Source organism: Hydra vulgaris, chromosome 14 (assembly GCF_038396675.1).
Source record: "Hydra vulgaris chromosome 14, alternate assembly HydraT2T_AEP".
NCBI lineage: Eukaryota > Metazoa > Cnidaria > Hydrozoa > Anthoathecata > Hydridae > Hydra > Hydra vulgaris.
Genome location: NC_088933.1, coordinates 23184565 through 23208846, shown reverse-complemented (window position 1 = coordinate 23208846; position 24282 = coordinate 23184565). Strand labels below are relative to the sequence as shown.

Below are 24282 nucleotides of genomic sequence, written 5' to 3'. Positions count from 1 at the left end.
ATCTAAATATATATAATATATAATTTAAATACATATAATATTTAGAATTAACTAACATCAACTCAAATTTTTCACCATTTTTTCTTGGAAAATATACTGTTTCCACCGTAAAATTAGCATATGGTAAAACTGCTTACCTACAACTCACTTCTTAACCTAGCATTTACCCTTTGAAATCTCTAATTCATTATGAGACACGCAGTTTCAATCCAGAAAAGCAAATAACTGATCCATTTTTTTTGAAATTTTTTAGTAACAACACCACAATAAACTATAGCTATATTGTATTTCATTAATTTTTCAGTATCAATAACCAAAAGTTGAAGTTACAATTCATGCGAATTATGAAGTAGCTTAAAAATTTACAAAATCTAAAACCAAACATCCAATCCAACCCAAAGTTATCGAGTTAGTTAATTATACATCTAAGGTATTGGATTACTTAATGTAATTTCAAAAAAAAAAAAAATTATTGACAACAGCTCTAAAAATAATACAACATACCTACTAACTTTCTTATTCTGGCAATTTCTTCTTTTTTCCTTTTCTGTCTCATTTTTTTATTTTCTGCTTCCATCCATCGACGTTCTTCACGGCTATAATTTGGTGAATCAAATGAAAATGTTATTTAGTTTTCTTCTTCATCAATTCATTATTATATTTAAAACCAATAAAAATCATTAATCAAATAGATAACAATTTTATGTAAATAACTAATATATATATATATATATATATATATATATATATATATATATATATATATATATATATATATATATATATATATATATATATATATATATATATTAGGGTTATGACTTTTTGACTTTAAAAAAAAAAAATTTCCTGTCATAAATCGATGAACTTTTGCTAGAAAACATTGAAAACATGTTCAATTCTTCTAGGTTATTAAAAAAAAAAGGTCACCCGCAATTAAAATTAGGAATCATCATTTATTTAATCTTGTTACTGCCATTACTAATACACGTGGCTTAACTGAAAATCATTTAAAACTTGTATAAATTAGAGGTGTTAGGAGCTTTAGAACATTTTGGAAAATTCCAGAACATTTTAGACGACTTTAGAACATTCTGGAACAATTAAGAATATTCTAGAACAATTTAGAACATTCTGGAACAATTTAGAACATTCTGGAACACTTTAGACTGTGTATATATAGCTGCTTATCTAATTTTATAGTTATTACAGAAGCAACACATGGCGACATACAAGCCTAGCAATAGTAGTATTCAGAAGAACAAGGATGTCTGGACCAATAACCTGGTAAAATTTGCAGACTCTCATAAAAAAAGAATGGTCCTTTGGAAGAATATTCACCGGAAGAAAAGTGCAGAATGCCTTTCCAAAAGCAAATTTTCAAACGCTACCATTTCCTTGAATCAAAGGAAGAAAGGAGCGAATAGCGCAAATATCCAAAAAAGTCACCAAATTGTGGAAGAATAAACTTAATTTTCCTCATGTATCTGATCAAGTTATACCAGCAAAGCTTGATAAAATACTGAAATGTTATGATGAATGTGTCAAGCGGGGAAGCTATGAACCCTTTGATGAAATTTTTGAATTACTAAAAAGGATGGAACATGGTTATCTTCTGAGGAAAAGCGATTGTACCATCTCCAAGTGGAAAGCAAAGGAACAGTGGGATACTCTACAGGTCAAGCGGCCAGAAAAGAAACGATCCATCCCTCTAAAAGACAAAAACTTTCTAACAGTTCATCCAACTCATCATCTTACTATCCTGGTTTTAGTGATTCTGACTCTGAGGCTGACAACAGTGAATATGAAAACGATGAAGAAGATGAGACTACTCCTACACCAAGCAGAAAACATCACAAAAGCAAAATTGCAGTCAACTTGGTGACCTACACTAGAGTATCAACAAACAAAGTTGCTAACATATGCAAGCAATTGGCTTGTGAAGGCATTGACACCCCAACACCATGTCAATCAGCTATTTACAAGTCAACAATCAAAGAGGCAATCAAGCTGAAAAAAGAAATGATTGAAAAATTACATATGGAGAGTTAGTCTTTACACTTTGATGGCGAACACATCAACGGAATCGATTATCAAGTCGTCGTCCTTAAAAATGAAAGTAGAGAAATCAAATTGGATGTCCTGGGCTTGGTAGATGGCAGAGGAAAAACTATTGCTCAAGGAATTTCTAAAGTCCTTGACAAATTTCACCTATGGAATTCAATACAGATGATTGTTGCAAATATCACCAGCATTAACACTGGAAAAAAGAATGGTGTTATTGTAATATTGCATCAAATGTTTACAGAGAAACCCATCAACAAACCTCATTTTATCAGTTGTCAACACCATGTATTAGATAGAATCCTCCATTTGGTGATGGATGAAGAACATGGAAGTAAAACACAATCGCCGAACATTGAATATCCATTTGTATCTTAACTGTTGAAGGAGTACGAACAACTGAAGACACAGTTTGATAACAGAATAGAAGTAATTCTCGAAACATCAGGCTGGAGAGATGATATGAAATTTTTTAGCTTTAAGCTCTTTGAAAATCACTGGAAGCAAGTGCCATCCTTACTACAGATCCCCAAAAGTAATCAATGCGCAGAGCGCGCAATCAAAGTAATGAAGGAAATGTATTTGTCATGCAAAAATAAAAACAAATTGCACCTTCTATTCCTTCTATGCAACAAGCAAGAGGAAGAGCAAGAGCAAGGTCAATGAGTCATTGTTGGATTGAAAATTTATTGTATTACATGACTATGACATTCTAAATACATTTGAATACATAGTAGTACTTATGTCAAAATCGATTTTTCAATGGTGGGGTGAACTTTTTTCAAAAGATTGCAAATAATAGTTTATTTTGTGCTTTTTAGGTAAAGGTTCATCAAACTATAGCACAGGAGAATGGGGTTGACAAAAAGTCATAACCCTAATATATATATATATAAACTTTGTAATATATAATTTTGATAGTACAATTTTTAAAACAAAAATATATTTTTAAACAATTTTTTAAAATTATTGTTATTATTTATAATAGTTTTTTTTTTTTTTTATTGTTACAGTAACAGCTTGCCTTGAAGAAAACAAAATTAAATAATGGGTAACAAAACAAAAACTTTAATATCTTATAAACAAATAAATATAAAACCACTAGGATATTTTTTTAAAAAAAAAGTGTTTATTTTTGAATAAAAATCAGTTATGTATTACAAGAAAAAAACTCCAGCATCTGCAATAGATCTCAAATTTTTGATGGCTTTCAAAAACTGTAAAAAATTTAAATCTTTTAGTTAAAAAAGTTAAACTTTTTTTAGTTTTAAATTATTGTAATCAATCTCTTATAAGGTTTACAAATTCCCTCATAATCCTTTTGAGCCAATTGCTCCGAAAAGTTTATTGGTTGTACTTGAAACATATTTGGTGGGTTGGATTCTATAGCAACATAATTGACATATTCGCCCATCCAATTTAGAGAACCTTAAGAGTAATGAGAACTAGATCAAAATTAACAGTTAAAGTTGCCATAATACTTGTAAAAAAAATGGAAGAGGTTGTTTTTCTAAACATTTATTAACATGGATTGATTTATTGATTGCTACAGCATTAGAAGCACGAAAGCTAATCAGAAAACTTGCACTTTTGGCATATTTTAGCAATTTTAGAACTTTTTCCAAAGTTGAGGATTATAATTTTTTTCTAATTTAACACAAGTTAATAAAAACCACTTTTTTAAAGAGAGAACTATCCAGAAAAAATGAGACACTTGTTGAAAGCGAGAAAAAAGTTATACAGCTCTAAAGTAGTCTGTTTTGACCATTTGAGGGGGCCACAGTGTCATGTTTCTAAGGCTATAATTTCTGAACCATTGTACTTAGAAGTCTGAAGTTTCAAATTTAACCTATCTACACTATGCACATAACAATATGTAAAAATCAGAAAAATCAGAGATGGCGACTCACAAAGTTTTCTTTAAATTGGTTAAAATATAATGATTTGACCCTAATCATTTTTTTTATATTCCTATAATTTTATTTCTTCTTTTTCAAAAAGATTTATGATTTGACTTTTTTATATAATGGCTTTTTATAAAAAAAAGTTTGAGATGTTTTCAAAAAGATTGTCGTTCTGCTGCATCTAACCAGATTTTTAATAAATTTGTTTTAAATAATAAAATTAATATTTCATGGACTTTTTATGCATGTAAGTTTAAAAAATTTAAGTTTAAAACTTTTTAATATGAAATAACATTTCAATTGTTTTAAAAAACACTACTGGGGATAAATCTACTTCAACATATCATTCAATAAAAGAGGTCAAAAGTGGAGGAACTTGCATTGTGGAAGTAACATTGAAAGTACCCTTACAGTGGAGGCATGCATATGCTACTTTATTTAAGAATAATTAAACTGTTTAAAAATTGTAAAAGCTTCTTTTAAATAAAAACAATAGTTACATTAAATTTAATAATCAAATATAAATAACTGTATATAATTAGAAAAAGTTAAATAAACTAAATATTATAAACATTAAAGTAAGTTACTGAAATTATTATTTTATTAAAGTTATAAAATAAAATGATTAAAATCAAATTAAGTTTGTTTAATAAAAAATCTTTTTCCTCAAGTAAAAAAACAAACAAATGGTTATAGCACAGCAATGTTATTCGTTCAAAAGTTATCAAAAACTTCTTCCAGCGCAATAACTATATTGCTATTGGGGTTTTAAATCTTATTATTTATTTTATTATTAAAAACAATTTTTTTTATCACTATTTTACAAAAAATGCTACAAATAACTTTTACGAAATTAAAAATTTATGAAGATATTTTATGTTCTCTGACATCTCAAACATTTTTAAAACTCAAATTCAGCATTTCTTGCTTTTTAAAAAACACCTGTAGTGTAGACTTTTTTATCTTGATTCAATAAAGTTCTTTTGGTTTCAAGTTGATGCATTCTTATTATTATTTCTGCTACCAGTTAATCAACTCAACTTTAAACTTCAAATTTTTTAAAAACTTTGTATATAAAGTATATAAATGCTGATAAGACAAAAAAAAATTATGTAACAACATTAAGTAAAAGTGTAACAAAATCTTTTTTGTTGTTGTTGAATGTATGATGGTTTCTAACAATACAGTTGTCAAAAAAATTTGACCACCCAATATTTAAGCAATATTATAGCTGTTTTTAAATTTAGAAAAATCTTCTTTGCATTCGGAAACTTTTTAGAGCGTGAAGCAACAGTTACAGTAAATGGATGTAACTTAGCTGAAAGACAAGTCACCTGGACTTTAATTATTCTTATTATGATCATTAATTTTAGTATTATTTTAGTATAATTTTAGTATTCATGTTATTAGTAATATTACTTTTTTAAATAACTATTTGAGTTATGGTTGATGGAACAAATGATTATAGCTTGCTTGAGCAGTGACCAATGTTAAATTTGTTGGGAAAAATAAGAATTGTTAAATTTGTTGGAAAGAGACCTTACATTGAAACAGAGGCTTGAGCTTCACAGCTAGAGCAAGTCCAACAAAATATATACATACATACATACATACACACACACACACACACACACACATATATATATATATATGCATTGATTTCTTATAAATAGAAAGATATTTTTTTCCTATGAGTTGTTCTTGTGTATTCTTTTCAATAGCTGTTGATGGAATCAACCTCTCTCTTCTCTAAATTCTCTATTATCAAAAGAATGTCAAACTTTGTATTATTGACAGCTAGCTTGGCATCATTAATGGAAAGTATGATAGCATTATTACATTTAATTTGAACAACCATTTTTTTTATTTTCAGACTGACTCATAGTTGTTTTAAACTGCAGAAACTAGTTAGTTTATAATTGTAAATGAGCTTTTTGAAGCACATACAGACAGTTCCAACAATAGATTTTTTTTTTAATTGGAAAATTGTGACAATTTTAATTTAACCATGCAAAATTTCTATGAACCATGTTTTTGGTAACACATACTACTTTTGGGCACATATCCAAAAGCTAGTAGTTTGTTTATGGAGGTAGAGCCTTTGTACTAGATTGTTAGGTAGTTTATAACTACATTTGTTAATTTAGCCCTAAGAAGCTATTCAAATAATACAAAACAACCTTTTTCTTTGTCTTTTTTAGACCCACTCCTTTCCACGTAACATTTTGTGGCATTTTTAAGAACATTACACCCCTAGTATGTAGTAGTAATGGTAGAGCGTCTAGTGGTACTGGTAGAACAAGAAGTTCCCACCACATTTCGGTTAGGTAAATAATATTTAAAAAAAAATTTAACATAGCATTTATTTTTTTTGCAATTTTATAAAACTTTTATTCTAAAAACTTTTGTTATTATCAAATTTCAATTAATAAAAGAATCCTAAAAAAACCGTGCAAACAAAAAATTAATTTTAACTAAAAAAATACATCCAAGTTTGCTATTTAAGTTAATTACATTTTGATTAGAACTTATTAAAAAAAATTTGGCGACACTTTCCAAACCTTAGACATATTATTTGAATACTATTAAGACATTATTAAAATAGCCCCTTACTGTTAAACTACATAAATACTGTTATATATACTACAGATTACAGTTAATAGTATTTTTTTTTTTAATAATTTTTTGATGTTTAATAAAGTGTCAGATCTAAATCTATTATTGCATACTATTCTTGCCATCAAGACAAAAAAAAAAGATTTTTTTTTTAGCAAGACAACTCTGTAATGTAACAGTTGCTTTAATAAATGCTTCAGGAACCAATATAATGGATGTCACACAAAATAGCTGACACAAGATGGGTATTCATTCGTATACTCACCTTATGATGGATTTAATAAGGCTGTGGCTTAGTGTAACTTCAGCCCTATACTAATATTTTTTATATTTGGTGTCACAACAAATAACTAATATTTGATGTCATTTAGATCAGACTACTGTTTGAGTGAATTTTTAAAAACCATTTTTAATAACTTTAATTATTTTTATTATGATCATTAATTTTAGTATTATTTATGTTATTATTATTACTTTTCTATGTAATTATTTTTAGTAAAACTATTATAAAGGAAAATAAATATCTTGTTGTCATTTAAAGTTGCAGCAATAACAGTTTTCTCAGCAATTACAGACTTGCTTTGTATGCGTCATGACAAGTCTGTTATAACATATACTATAATTATATATAAATAACACACATTTATATATGAAAAACAATATATGTATGTATATATATTTAACACTCGTTTATATATGAAGAACAATAAATTTAATAAAGTTATAAATTTTATTAAATTTTAATTATTTTTATTAAACAACCTTTCTGCTTTGCTTGTGTCTTCTGTATCAAGATTTGAAAAATTTCTCCAAGAATGAAAGTCATACCTTTAAAAAAGCAACAAATGAAAAATTGTTTAACCTTTATAACACAACATACATAATTGTGCAGACCATAGATATCCAAATATAATAGGAAAAAGTATTTTTACTACTTTTCCAAAACTTTTTCCAAAAGTTTTTTAAGGGTGTAAAAGTATCATTAAATTATATTGAATTCCACATTACACCCATCACACACAAACTACACTTATCACACACAAATTGCACCCATCACACACAAATTACACTCATCACACACAAATTAAACCCATCACACACAAATTACACCCATTATATGATGTTAGTTCAACAACTAAAGATAGATGGTAAACAAAACAAACCATGATAGAAAGAAAGCTGTGCTAGATAATTATCACTTGACAATTAACTTGATAATAATTACTTAACTATGCTAGCCAACAATTATTTAACTGTGCCATCCTTTAATTTTAGGTTTATTTAAAGTTGCTGAAAACAATAATTATTTGCTATTTTTATTTCATTTAATTTCCTTTTTAGTAGGCAATTTATTAGTTTTACAAAAACATACAAAATAGAAAAAAAAAAAAAAAAAGTTTAACAATCAACTTAAAAAAAAAGATTATTTAAATGAAATGAATAATATATTATAAAATACAAAATTAATGAAAACAAAAATAGTAAAAATAAAAACAGACCAAAAAGTATAAAAGGCATTAACATCTTCAATGCTTGTATTCATGTCTCCAAGCAATGGAACTGGTTGATGACTAGACCACCTTATAAATAAAACAAAATATCTATTGAAAGTCATGAAACAAAAATAAAACTATTTAACTTACAATAATATTCTTTAAAAACATATTGAACTATTTTCTCCATTTTAAACTTTAGTTTAAATTCCAAATTAATGCAATTTTGATAATTTACAAACCTTGCATTCAGCTTGACATACTTTGAAAAGACCTCAAAAAAGTCTTGTTTTGGCGAGTAACTTGGAATTTCATCAGGAAACTCTTCATCAACACTATCATAAGCTTGTCTATCTTCGACTGATGAAAGTACTTCATAGGCTCTTGTTATGCATGTGAAATACTCATGTTCATTTACTTCAGGGGGTAAGAGAGACACATTGTCTTTCTTTTTATCTGGATGGTGTCGAAGAACTTTTCTACGGTCTAAAATATAATATTAAAAATTAATTTAACATGATATTAACATTAAATATTTATCAGTATTATAATAAGTTTGTTGCATTCAATGAAATTTTATTTCAGATTTAAAAAAAAAAATTATTTGACTTAGACAATTATTTGAAAATTCTTTGTCTAGCTGTTTTAACTATTTAAGTATAACTGATGATTCCATATAATTTAAAAATTAAAACAACAGCTAGCTTTGCAACAAAAAACGTTTTACAACTTTTAAGTTTTACAACAAATTGATAACCAATTGCTATCATTCCAAATTTCTAAATCTTCAAAATATTTAAATGTAAATTATTGATAGAATATGAAAATGTTCTTGAAACAGTGATATATTTGTAGAGATATATTAGCACTTGTTTTGCATGCAAGAGGTAGCCTCCTTGATTTTAAATCCCCTTGGAGTATGGAGAGATAAATATATCTTCTACTTAATTTTTATTATTTACTGGTTAATTATTTCTTATTTATTCCATTCCTTATTTTTGTATCATTTAGATTTTTTATGTTGAAATTATATAGGTGAGAGTGGGGTAATATTATACATTTGGTTTTTCATTTGTAATTGTATTAAAAAATTGTATTAAAAAGTGACTTTTTAATAATTTTTTTTCTTCAAATGCTGCAAATTGTAAATTTAACTTCAACTTTCTTAATTAAACTTATATCTTCGAAATTAAACTTTTATCTTCCAAATTTACTTATATTTTCAAAATTAAACTTACATCTTCCAAACTAAACTTGAACTTTCAAAATTATAATTATACCTTTAAAATTAAAATTATACCTTCAAAAGCAAACCTTTTTTCTTACAAAGCAAGTGCTTTATCAGTACATCAATACCATGATATTATAAATACTATTATAAAGTTAAAGACACCAACATTTTGCAAAAACAAAAAACACAATTAAATTACCTTGTGCTTACAAATAAAATAAAATTGTGTTTTTGTTTTTTAATAATTTTGTTTTACTAACTAAAGAGTTAATAAAACAATGGTAGACAATAAAATAACAATAAACACCTTGAATAACCTTCAAAGTTAGCAACTTTAAAAACTAATAAATTATTTTGTCATCAAAAAAAAACTTTTTTACCTCGCAGACATTTTGATACCTATTTTATTATTTTTAATAATAAATTTTTTTTTATCAAAAAAAAGCTATAGTGGTAAATGCTCCATCTTAAGTGAAGTCATAACTATTAAAGAGCTTTAACAATTGTGATTTTTTACAATAGGCACCACTTTTCAATACCTATATAAGAGTTGCAACTAAATGACAAATATTAGAAATTAAATAAAAATTTTTTGAATAACAATTTTTGAACTTCATTAATGAACCTTTTAAATTGTATGATCAGTTTTTGAAATTGAATGATGAATCTTTTAAACTGTATGATCAGTTTTTGAACTTCAATAATGAACCTTTTAAATTGTATGACCAGTTTTTGAAATTGAACGAGGAATTTTTAAAATTGAATAACAAATCATTGAAATTAAACGAATTAAAGTTTAATTACAAAAAAAAATTAATAACTTGAGAATTTAAAAATTTAAATTCAACTTATATTACAGCTTGACCTAAAGTTTTAAAATTCTTAAAACTATCATCCAAAGTGCAGTTTTACGAAATGTGTATGATGTTTAACTGTATAAAATAAATGAATAAAATATACACAAATATGCAAAACAAAATTTATTTATAAAATTAAATTTAATTTTAAATTTTCTTACTCACAAGCTTTTTTTATATCTTCTTCAGTCGCATCAAAGCGAAGTTTCTCTAATCCAAGAACACGATAATGATCTTGCTTCTAAATTTTCCAAACTTAACAATTAACAAGAAAGTTCAAAATTACAGACTTAAAAAGAATTTAAAACAATTCTGAAGACATGGAATGATTAACAATTTAAAACTGTTGTTTCTCATTATTACGGCAAAACAGTTTAAAAAGTCTATATAATTGACAAATGCAGACTAATTACAGTCGTACGAGTTTTCCTTTTACAAATACCAAAACATTTCCATATTATTTAAGTACTTCTTTTCTAAAACACTTGAAAATGAAAGAAAATTAAACAAAAACAAAAATGAAGTTTGCTTTAAAATACTTGATAGTATCCTTTTATTAAATAAGGTTTCTTTGGTTTCAATCAAAAATTTTTGTTAGAAAGTAAATAAAGAATGTATATGTAAAAAAAGTATTTTTTTTAAAGTGGGTTTTTATTTGAAGCTTTCTTAGTGTTATATTTTGTTTATTTGTATCTGCATACAATGACAAATGTAAAAAATTACACACACATATTTCTAAGATTTTAGTGAAAAGTCTTTAACTGTTTTTTTTTTTTTGTTTTTTTAAAAGAATATACTTTTACAAGGACAGTTGTTTTCCTCAATTTTAATACTTAAATTCCTTGCATCAGTTTTAATGCATTTGACAACATATTTTACTTGTTTTTTTAAACTTACAATTTCTTTACTAATTAATTGATGTTTCCTACTTACTTCAGCTACCTTTAACTGACCTTCGTTTTTTTTCAATATTGCATTATACAAATTGTTCACTAAGAGTTTTCTACTTAAGATTTTTTTTCCAGCTAAATTGACTGCATTCAGCATCAACAAATTCATCATGTGCATTTCTTAATGAAAGAATCGCCCTTGAACTTCATGCTTATTTTGAAACATTTCATTTGGATATAAAAATGAAGGATTCCCTACTAAAGAATATTTTAATAATCATCTTTCTCAATATCTTTGCAATAATTATATGTTAATCTGCTTCTTGCAGCTTCTTTTAAAATTATTGGCGAATCATTTTCGCAAAACTTTCCAACATGTTTTCTCTAGGTTAGATCACAACCATTCAGATCTGTCAGTTTGAAATTAAGAACTTAAGATAATTAAGAAAGAACTAAAAATAGACTCACAAATATTAAGATCTGTCTATTTGAAATTAAGAACAAAACATCCTTGTCAAGACAATGACCTACAATAGCTTCATGGCTCATATTTTTAAGATGCCTGCATTTTGGGGCGGGTCAATTTTGAAACTGAAGTTTTGGACTAGTTTAGAAAGATGCCTAATAATATATTATTATCATTTCATAAAAGCTTTATCAACAACTTTTAATAGTTTTTGGAGCATTTGTATGTTTTAGGTGAATACTATTGACATAATTCAAGTTTGAGAGTTAAGTTTTATAGGTGTTGGGAGAAAATATCTTTTATCATTTCAAAATACAAGTGTTTGAGAATAATCATTTAATAGTTAAAATGTTTTAAAAATAAAACATTTTTTTATAAAAAAAACTAATTTTTTTTTACAATTACTATAGAAAAACAATAATTTAATATAAAAAATTCATTATTTTAATATATTTCTTTTAAACTTTCTCCTAGTGTTACTTTTAAAAATTAGCAGAAATTTTTGCGCTTGTACAAAAATAAATAAACAAACTTAGAGATTGGTAATTGTTTTTAAAGTTGTTATATTTGCTTTAACATATTTTATTTACAATAATATGTTTTAATGAAATGCCTGAAAACCAAAAAGTTGTTTTAACATGTGGCAGTTTTGCTAAAAAATTTGGTGGTCAGCCTTCACCTTCAAATGAAACAAAGCCACCAACCATTCGCCAGATTATTCAATACATTTATTTCCTTAAAGACATCAACCAAGACTTAAAAGATTATGATATTGCAAAACTGATAGCAATTAATGTGATAAAAATATGGCACACTGTGAATCCAAAGTTACCACTATATGAAAATTATTATGTGGTAAAGGTTATAAATTAATTATGCTTCATGAAAGCAAAACAGATTAATCGAAAATCTCTTTCCAAAATGAAGCGTAATAACCTTGAGAAAAGTTTATATACTCTTTTTGATATTTCAACTTGCAAATGTAATCTACCTGTTCGTTCTTGTAATGATAAATTTGTAAAGTGCTTAGAATAAAATTCAAATAAAAATAAATTCAAATAAAAGCCAAACACAACATATAGTTCGCACATGTCCTCTGACAGAAAGGTTGACATTTTTTAATACTAAAGCCATATATATATATATATATATATATATATATATATATATATATATATATATATATATATATATATATATATATATATATATATATATATATATATATATATATATGATAAGTGCTAATGTGACATTTTGCAAGAGAAGTGTTTGAAAATTTTGATTTGTTGCCATTAATCGGGTAATAATAAAAAAAAAAACAATTAGCAAATAGATATTTCTGTATAAACTACAGCAATCTTATTTGACCAAATGAAAGATCTGACATAACATAACAAAACTGCATACTTATCTTAAAATGACCAATTTTGCACTTATCACAAATTAACCAATGAATAAATGATATAATTTGTATCTTTATTTTAAAAGATTTATTGTTGTTTTTCAAAATAAATTTTGAGTTATTAATATTCATATAGAATTTGTGTTTCCTTAAGAAATAATTTTACAAAAACAAATTTATATTTAAATTTGATTTAACACTATTAAATAATAAATTGTTTTTCTATTCTAGGTTCCATTAGAAGATAGAATGTATTTGAAAGATCAGAGAGCAAAAATAGGTCCTAAGGGGTTGTTTCAACTTGGATCCATTGATCATAAAAGGGTTAATAAGACAAACAAAGTTTCTGCTAGAAATAAGAAATGTCAGAAGCAGATTTTAAATAAAGTTTCTCAACAAAAATAGATTATGTACAGGGTGTGGAGAAAATTCTGTTCCACTTCTAAAAAATCATTGATCGCGCATATTTCTTAGAGAATTTCATTAGTTTTTACTTTATCTCACTAATTTTTAATTGCTATTTACAAAATTTCTTACAATTTAAACTTTATCTTACAATTTTCATTGCTATTTACTATGTATTTCAAAAATAAAATTTGCTATTTTTAGGAAAATGGACGCAAGAAAGAGACAGATCACAATCATTGAATTATTGAAAGCTGGAAAAACCAGCAAATTGTTTCTATGATGGGTTATTCGAAGCGAATGGTTAACAGGGCCATAAAACGATACAAAGAGTTAAATGAGATGAACCGCCCTCGAAGTGGCCCACCACCAACTGCACTCACTCCAGTCAACATAAACAAGGTCCGTTGCAAGATCCGCCAAAATCCTTTGCGCTTAATGAGAAAGATGGCTGGAGACTTGGGAGTTGATGAAAAAAGTGTGCGAACAATTGAGTGATCAAGCAAAAGCAAATAGAAAGCTACATGCCAAGAAGATGTTGCGCCTGGTTGCTGGTGGTCGATTGAAGCGAGTATTATTCACGGACGAGAAGATTTTTATGATTCAACCTATCCACAACTCCCAGAATCTTCATTAACTTCTCAAGCGTGGTTTGAAAAACACTTTCGCTGCTAAATTGATGGTCAAAAGACATTTTCCCGAAGTCAGTGATGGTATGGGCAGGCGTATGTGTTACCAGAAAGACCCCGCTCGTATTCATTGATCAAAATGTGAAAATTAATGCCCAATTTTATCAACAAAGCATTCTGAGAGAAGTGGTGGAGCTGTGGGGCTCAAATCACTTTGGTCAGGCTGGATTTATGCTACAACAGGACTGGGCCCCAGCCCATGGAGCCGCGTCAACAATTGCTCTCTGTAATCAACTCTTTCCGGGATTCTGGGGCAAGGATATTTGGCCAAGTAATTTACCAGACTTGAACCCCCTCGACTTGGTCAAGGGGGTTTAACCTTCAATCTGGTCGATCTTGGAACAGAAGATCTCAGGCAAAAGATACACAACAGTGGATGCCTTGAAGTTGGTTCTGAAGAAAGCTTGGGGTGAAATTACTGTCCAAGAGCTTAAGAACATCATTGAGAGCTTCCAAAAGCGTTTGAAGAATTGCATCGACGCTGATGGTGGAAACTTTAACATTTACAATAATTTTTTGGTACTTTAAACTTAAATAAAAATGTTGTTACATTTTAATCTTTCCTGCAAAAGATTTGAAATATATCTTGGGCTTACAATGTGTTTAAACCATCAAGATATGCTTTGGAATTAATTAGGGCTGATGTTTCATCAAGTATTGGGGCTAGCCTTGCTAATGCTTTCCTCTTAGATTTGCAGGCTATGGGCCTACTTTGGCCGAGTCTTAATTTAAATACAGCATTTATTGATAAATCAAAAATTGATAAAGAGAAAACTAGAGTGAAAAGTATAAGTCAAGATAAGCATACAGAGGATAATAATAGCATAATATGTATTGGAGTTAATGGAAAAGTTGACAAAGACACTTTATTTAACAGAGAAGTTAAGAATCCAAATGGGAAAGTTAACTTAAGAAAAGATAAACACTCAGAGCACCATTTAACTTTTACAGTAGAGTCCGGGTTTGAAATTGGATCATATCTTACTCAATTAGTCCTGTAGCACCTTTAATCGGAGTCATTCCGATTAAAGGTGCTACAGGACTTTTGTTAGGAGATGAAGTTCCTAGTGTATTTAATGAATTTAAGATTGCTTATTTTTCTAAAAGCTATCCTCCTTGACAATACTGCTACTAACACTGGTTGGAAAAGTAAGCTTGTAACACCTGTAGAAACAAAATTAATAGCAAATTGCACATTATTAGCTGTTCACTTCACCAAAATTAACTTCCCTTTCGAGCTATTTTTAGGCATCTTGATGGAGGCACCAAAAGCCCTAATCTTTTTAGTGGTCCTATTCGAAAACTTTGTGAAAATAACTACTAAAATCTCCCTCAATAAAAATTTTTATAATATAAATAATAATATAAAAATTAATATAAATTTTAATAATTAACAGCCATCTAGATAACATACATTTTCATGAAAAGACATTAAAAGATTTGAGTAGTGATCAAAGACTTCTTTTATAATATGTTCTTGGAATTTCAAGAGGAAATGTTGATCATAAATATGCAAAGTGGAAAATCGGGCCATTAAATCATTCTAGATGGTTAACTTTGGCAATTCTATTATTGTGTCTTTGGACAAGAGGCACTTCCAAAAATGCAAGATAAGCTTCACCAAATTATAAAATTGTGCAAGTGTATGCAGTTAGTTTGAAATTGGATAATAAGTTTCACAATCAGCAGTTATACATTTTCAATATGATTAAAAGAATCACAACGCTTATCAAAAAATAAACAATTTTCACATAAAAAGTTTCAAAATTGACTGATTTTTATATACTACATTTTTTCTTTACACTTTAATCTTCAAATAAAAAATGTATGATTTCTTTGTAAAATATTTACAATAAGCAGAATAAAAATCAATATTGTCATATTGTTATTATTATGATTTCAGGTCACTTTCTGTTATAAACAATTTTTATAGAAAACCTTGGGTCAACATAAACTTTATAATTTTATGCTTGACAGTTAAAATTTAGAAGACTTTTCAATGAATGCTTTATTATTCTTTAAACTTGATGGTTAAAATTTAGAATGTCTGTTGTATCTAACTTTTGGTAGACATTCAGGCCTCGGCAGGAGTAAATGAGTGCATAAGCCGTGATTTGTCAGACTAAAACAGACTTGGCAGGCAAAGCGGACGATAAGCATTTTTGCGGTCTTTTTTGAAATTTAGATAAAAAGCTCATTGATAAAATAAAATTGATTATGATTTATTAATAGAATTTTAAGTTTTACACTAATGTTTTGTAACATATCATAAATACATCAGAAAAACAACTGACAGCAACAGTTGTTTTTCTGACATTGAATAAATATATTCAAAAATCATAACGTTTTTTTTAAAAAAACTGTTGAAAAGAACGTTGCATTTGAACAAATTTTTTAAACTCTATTTAAATATAAATTTAGATCACTTTTTTATTAAAATGATTTTTTATTTTATAAATATTATTTTGCATTGTGTTTCTTTTTCAGGGCTTGAATTAAGTGATCGCAAATTGCGATATCTGGAAATGCTGTAATTTCTCAATAAACTTAATAGCTGTTAATCAATAAAAAGTATATATATTGATCTTGAATTATGATATAAAATCTTATTATAAAACCATATTACTACTATTATTTTTATTATTAAAAAACTATTATTTAAACTTTAACATTTTAATTCATTTTATAAATCATCAGATTAAACTAGAAAAATAAAGCATGATAAAGCACAATATAACTATTAAAAAACAACCCCTAATTACAACAGTCTGAAGGAATTTAGCAATGATCAAGTACTTTAAATAAAAGAAATCGTGAAATAAGATATAAAATACTTATATATCTTATTAAATTCTTATTCAATATTTTTTTATAAATTAAATGCTTGTAACTCTTTTGCAGATATGTATACAAAATTAAAGACAGAGGAGTTAAAAAATATATAAAAACTAATTTAAACTTTTTATAGTTATTTTACAACAAAACAAAATAAAAACTCTAATGACTTATCTTAAAATAGATCTTTTTTATTATTATTTTAATTATCAATGAACTAATTTCTAATTTAAAACTAATTTAAATCTAATTTAAAAATTCTAATTTAAATTTTTAAATAAGATATGCTTTATGTTAAATTAAGGAAATGGTTTATATTAAATTTCAATCTAATTGTGAGTAAGCATAGGAAGAGCTCGTAAACCTCCCAACTTTATTTGAAAATGATTATTTTTTAATCATTTTCCATGGTTTTCACTGCATCAATGTGTGACATTATTTTAAAGTTTACATAAGCATTTATAAATAAATTATAACTTGTATACATGTGTTAAAATATTGCAAGTTGTGCTTCAGCTTTTGCTTTAAGCATGCATTGTATTTGTATCTGGTGTTATCTTTTAAAAGTCTTATGACTAAGATCCTTGAAGTTCTATAGTTTTTGTATCAAATTACAAACAGCAAGTTCTAAATTTTTTATTTATTGTTTTTGCTACACTCCTACTTAAAAGTCACTGTAATCATTGTAGACAGTTAACATAGCACTAAATTAAATTGTACAAATCTACACTGAACTAAAACTATTTAGTTTAGTATGAATTTTAAAAGAAAAAATAGATAAAAATTAACAACTTCTTTCTATGATGTGATTAATATAATTCTGAAACGTTATGCTTTAATTTTTATTTTATAGACAAAGTTATCTTAGTGTTAAAAAATGGAGCTTTTTAATTAAATCAAAACAGTTTTTAATATGTAAACATTTACTTGCAAATATTTAAAAACATTTTTTTTTTGTCTATTACTCTGCATATGATTCAACATTTTATGTATTCAGATTTTATCATTATTCCAGTAGACTATACTTTTAGATCATATAATTTCCTTTAGATAAACTTTGATGAATTGATACAATATAATTTTGATAAGTTAATACAATACAATTACCTTCCATTCACTAGCATCAAGGCTTAATAAAAAAGCTTTGTCGTCAGCACTTAATTCTTTTTCTTCAAAACAATCTAGGTCGTCTTGCTGATCAACAACCTCTTCAATTATTGAAGCTGATTTCTCAGAACGTTGTCTTTTCAAGCAACCTTCAAACCACCGACCAACTGGTTCAAAAGGAACGGATTTTAAATCTAAAAGTTATTATACATACAAAAATGTGTATAAGGAATATATATTAAATTTGCTAAAGTATTTCAAAAAATATAAATATCTACAAAAATATTAACCAATGTTTTTTGCTAAAAGCATGTTTTAAAATATTCAAAAAATAAATTTATATCTATTAATCCGTTGCTTTATCTAGTTTTATTTAGTTTAAGTAGTATAATTAAAAGAATTAAAAAAAAAAAAATTAAGTTTAATGAAAAAGATTAAAGCGTAAAGACCTTAAAATATTTTACTTCTGTTTTTTAAATAAATTTAGCTTTGCGTAATTTATGGATGATCCCTTACCATAAATGTGACAAAAAGCAAATGTTTAGATTTTTTTCGATTCCAGGCTTCAATTTTTGTGGCTTTTGCAAGTCATCTTGTTTTGTTTTTTTACACAAGTATAAAACTTAATTATTATGAACATTAAAAAGAAATCTAAATCTCTGACATGATTTTGTATGACTGATTATAACTTTATAAATAAATATATTTATAAATACGTCATATAATTTTTTTAATAATAATTTTACACAATAATAATTCTATGTAATAACAATTTTACATAATAATGACAGTGAAGAACCCAGAGTTTATTTGGGGATACTGCTTTTTTCCAGCAACATTGGGATATTTTTAAATCCCCCTCCTCCTTCTCCCATAGTGGTGCCGCGACAATGATTTTTAATCATCATTTTTTCAATCATCATTTTAATCATTTGTGTTTATCTTGTTTAGTTTTATCCTAAGATAAGCAGTTGATTCAAAGGCATTTTTTTGAATACATGAATTTACCGGTGGACGATGTTACTTTATATACGATAACAAAGCTATTTTACATAAGTCTTTAATAAACGCTTTTGTTGCAAATACCATACTAATAGTAAAGAATTATTGAAAATTGTTTAAAGTATTTTAAACATTTATTAACAATATTTTAGTAAATTTAATTTTAGTTGCTATTAATGTTTTAAATAATTAGTAGTTAAATGTTTAAATACTTTAAACAATTTTTAATCAGTATTTACTTTACATAATATTAAATCACGTAATATTTGTAAAATTAACAAAATATTTTTACATCTTGTATTCGAATTAAAAACATAAGCATTAAATTTGATTTAAGTATTAGCAAATCTGTTCATTTAACTTTTAATGAAGGTTAATAATTTTTAAAGTGATTTTAAGGCACCTTTTAAATTAAAGATAAATAAAGAAGAGATAATTACGGTAAACATAATTTTAAAAATGTTATACTTTCTTTTTATTAAAAAACATATTATATCTTAAAAATAATGTTTAATAAATAAATTAGATTTACAATGGGTTATTTTAAACAGATCTTACTAAAACTTTTATTAAGTTATTGTAATCATTATTTTTATTATTTCAAAAGTCAAAAAGAATACGGAAAAGAAACAAAACTTTCTGAAAAAAATTATGTTTCCTTTTTTTACTTTCCTCATGTAAACTAAAATAGCAACCTAAAGATCAAAAGTTCATTCATTCAAACATTAAATTTTTTTTTTTTTTTTTGTTATTCACCTCCTCAAGGCCGAGAAGGCCACTACAGATGAGGAGGCTACTTTGTAGTGGTTATAACCCTCTCTCAACTCTTTAACTACGAAACACAAACCTTGACAAACCAGGGACGTTGTGGGGATCAAAATTGGTACCTCTTGCTTAAAAAGCGAGTGCTTTACCACTACGCCACTACTGCATTATTTCCTGCATTATTACAAATTTGCGTGATAGGTATTAAGACTGAAGTTTTTTACTTTTGTTCATTTATTATCAACAGTTATAACAGTTTACTCTTTATTGCCAAAAAACAAAAGCTTCAGTCTAAATGGATTTTATTAAGTCATTCTATCTTTCAAGAAAGCAAATTTTTATACATCCCATTGTTATAAAATTTTGCAACAAGTTTCTAAAATTAAGTTTCGTAACGACATTCATTTTTTAAAAACTAACGTTCGGTTAGTTACCGAAGAACAGTTACGTCATGTAATTACGTAAAAAAGCAATTTCTTTTTAATTCATTTTATGGTCCTTAAGGTAGCTAAAATAAACAGAAAATTATTTATATACTACTGCATTTAAAACAGAAAATGTTTTTAATATTTTTTCTAAAGAAGAATTAAAAAACAACTTTTAGGCGCTTTTTTTTGGGCGCCCATACCGCTCCAGCAATACTAAAACAGGCCTGGGTTCATTCCTGACTGATTACATGATAATAATATTTATAATAATGATTTTAGACCTTATAACTACCCTCTGATGATAACTTTATGAATATATTAGGTGTAATTGTACTTGCAAAGTTGGTCTACCAATCATAACCAATGATAAACCAAGAAAAAACATCAAGTTTTATTATATTATTAAATGAAAAATTAAAAACAAAATACAAATATTTTACCTCCATAAAAAAATTCAAATTAGACCAAAAATACTATATATATATATATATTATTAAGAAATGCACAACTTCTTTAATGGTTTAAAAATAAAAACGAAAAAAAGTTATCTACTGTGTGACTTATGAAATCAGCTTGAAAAATAAGTTTTATTTAAAATTTCAATTAAAACACTACTAAGTTTACTCTTATTAATATTAGTTGATCTGACCTGTAAAAATACAGGTCTTTGTAAGTCTACTCCACACTGATCTTTTCTATACTTTTTCCTTAAATATATATCCTAGCTTTCCGGACCCATAAAATATGGGTATTTACTCCACCTAACATTTTTATACTTATCTATTCCACGCCAATCATTTCTATTACTTGTTTACTTCAATATTTTTACAAAAAATAATTCATCATGAAAAATTGCTTTAAGAGCAAAAAAATTAACATGCGCATCTTTTCCGCATACCTAAGCTTATAAGAGATTTATAATTAGGTTTGTTTTGATATCATTGATAGCTCAGTGGTTTAAAGCTCTGTCATCAGTGTCATTTTGGGGGATTAAAGACCTTCCCTAATAATTTTTGAATATTTTTCAATCTTGCTATATTTATAGCAAAATTTTTATTTTAGTATATATCTATAATAATTATGGCAATAATTGTAGCAAAAAAATAATAGTATAGCAAAAAAGTTTTCTAATTAAAATAAAATTCAAAAGTTTTCTCATTTTTATAGATATATCATACACGATTGTTCCATATAAACGCTAAGGGATTGTCCATAAACTACGCAATGCTAAACTTATTTCTAAAAAAAAAGGAGATCTTAAGTTCCTTTAGGTATATACTTTCATAAAACTATTTTGATTTTTTATTTAACTTATGACTCTGCGAGGGAAAATTTAGCATTGCATAATTTATGGACGATCCCTAATCTAAAAGTTAAGCCAAAAAACAATGGAGTATACTATTTTGATGGTTATCTAAATTCTGTCATTGTTGCGCACTTGGTTTTGAATGTTTAACAGGGGTGAGGTAAAATAGCTGTAAAACTCTAAATTTCCTTATTATATCAATATTAAATAATTTTAACTTTTAATTATTTTTAAAAATAATAAATTTAATAAAATAGTTTATTTTAAATATAAAATTAAATTTTCAATTATGTTCTTATTAAAAACATACTTTTTAAACCTTATTATTTAAAAAAAACTTGAGGTTGCCGCGTGGCAAGTTTAAATCATCAGGTTGCTTTTTTTTTAACTTTTGTTATTTAAAATGCCATAACAAAACAACTTTATAGTTCTATAGATTTTATATACTATATATAAACATGTTGTATACTCATTTTCCTTGCACAAACTTAACTTAGTTGTAAAAAAACTTGAAATGTAAAACTAAAATAAAATAAGTATCTCAATCATGACACATACGCAACAAATTTCCCCCCTCCATTTTTTGATTTTAGAATTTTTACTTTTTTGAAAAATCTTTTCGTTTGTTTAAGTGTATAATATCGTTACATATTAGGGGTAAACAGATTCTATCTGTTGACCAGCCTTGCACCCCTTCTTCATCTATTAGGCTGGCGCAGATGTATTTTTAATACATTGTTTCCAGTTTAGGATGTTGAATGCTGGATCTTCTTGACTCAATGCATGGGTTTGCTTGTGTCACTGTTTTTATGACTAGGCAACTCATTCTATTATCTCCTTATGAGGGTACAGCTCTAAAACTCAGTTTTAAGGTTCTGAGGCCGGCTGGTAGTCAGGTTTCCCGAACTCTGTGGTAGCTCTCAGAGAGGCTGATTCCATCAACAGCTGCAAAATATCAAAGTATTAACAGTGCCATGTCGCGCATGGATGGTGTCCCTGTTTGTACTTTTGGTGTGCATTGCGGAGGCCACATTTGGAGCCCTTTGTTACGGCTTAGGGTTTATTAGTAGTAATGAGGCAATTGCTTGGGCTATTAAACGGTGTTATGAGTACTATCTATGCTTTGAGTCAAGTTCTTCAAACTAATTTAAAAATGAATAAAGTACCAAAAACTATAAAACACAAAAAACCATCATCATCACCAAGTTCTCTAAACCTATCATTAACTAATATTCGTGGTCTTCGAAGTAACTTTTCTTCTGTTGAGTCTTATCTCTTGCAAAGTTCACCAGACCTACTTGCTCTTTGTGAGACTAATTTGAGTTCAGCTGTCTCATCTTGTGATCTTAGTGTTGATGGTTATCTTCCTCTGATTCGTAAAGACTCTAATAGTCACATGCTTGGCCTGGGCATTTACATTCGTAAGAATTCACCTGTTTGTCGTGAAACTAGGTTTGAATCCACAGACTATTCTTTCATGTGCTTTCGTTTAGCATCACTTCACTCTATTGCCTTTCTCTTTGTTCTATATCGCTCTCCTTCATCTCAAGACTGCACTCTTTTTGATGTTATTTCTGATCATATTGACCAAGCCCTCTTTCTTTATCCATCAGCTAATATAGTTGTTGTCGGTGACTTTAATGCTCACCACTCTGAATGGCTTGGCTCTAGTGTCAGTGACTCTGCAGGCATTAAAGCCCACAACTTTTGCCTTTCTCAATCCCTAACTCAAATAGTCAACTTTCCAACTCGCTTTCCTGACAACCCTAATCATTTACCTGCTCTAATTGACTTATGTCTTGTTTCTGATCCTAGTCAGTGCTCAGTTTCTCCACACTCACCCTTAGGTGCTTCTGATCACAGTTTGATCTCTTTAAAACTAATATCTCATTCTTCTTCATCACCTGAATACCCCTATTATCGAACCTCTTACAACTACAGTAAAGCTGACTGGGATTCTTTCCGTGATTTTCTTCGTGATGGCCCTTGGGTAGAAATCTTTCAACTTCCTGTAGACAAATGTGCTTCTTACATAACTTCGTGGATTCAGGCTGGCATGGAATCTTTTATTCCCTCTCGACGATTCCAGGTCAAGCCTCACTCTCCTCCATGGTTTTCCTCACACTGTGCTGCTGCGATTGCCAATCGAAACCGTTACTTCCATATTTATCAGCAAAACAATTCTCCAGAAAACAGACGTCTGTTTATTACTGCTAGAAACAACTGTAAAAAGGTTTTGTCTAACGCCAAAACCCGCTATTCTCAGGTCATGAAATCTCGTATCTCATCTCAAAAATTAGGCTCTCGTGACTTCTGGAGAATGTTTAATAATATCAATAATAAGGGCAAATCTATAATTCCACCTCTCTTGTATGGTTCAGACTTTGTCACCTCACCTAAAGACAAAGCCGAACTGTTTGCTAAAAACTTTTCATCAATATCATCTCTTGATTCCACTAATTGCATTCTACCTGATATTGCCAACAAACAGGTTGATCCATTGCTTGACATTCATATCACTCCAGCATCTGTTTCTAAAGTGATCTCCTGCCTAGACTCTTCTACAGCTTGTGGCCCAGACAACATACCTGTTATTGTCTTGCAGAAGTGTTCTCCGGAGCTGTCGTCTATACTCTCAAAACTATTCAACAAGTGCTTATCAGAGTCTTGTTTTCCAGCCTGCTGGAAAGCCGCATCTGTTATCCCTATCTTCAAAAATTCTGGGGAGCGATCTGATTCGTCTAACTACCGTCCCATAAGTCTTCTTCCTATCATAAGCAAAGTTTTTGAATCTTTAATTAACAAACACTTAATTTCTC

At 27.5% G+C, this 24282-nt stretch overlaps 1 protein-coding gene across 1 annotated transcript in view; it reads right to left on the bottom strand.

The window, feature by feature from the left end:
• The window catches only part of LOC100206531 (dnaJ homolog subfamily C member 2), a 42341-nt gene that overhangs the window by 13083 nt on the left and 4976 nt on the right, over positions 1-24282 (bottom strand). The window contains exons 3-8 of the mRNA XM_065818373.1: positions 17963-18156; positions 10331-10406; positions 8320-8563; positions 8084-8164; positions 7347-7412; positions 505-596 (exon numbers count right to left, since the gene is read on the bottom strand). Coding sequence (XP_065674445.1) covers positions 505-596; positions 7347-7412; positions 8084-8164; positions 8320-8563; positions 10331-10406; positions 17963-18156 — 753 coding nt within the window. The remainder of the gene's footprint in view (positions 1-504; positions 597-7346; positions 7413-8083; positions 8165-8319; positions 8564-10330; positions 10407-17962; positions 18157-24282) is intronic.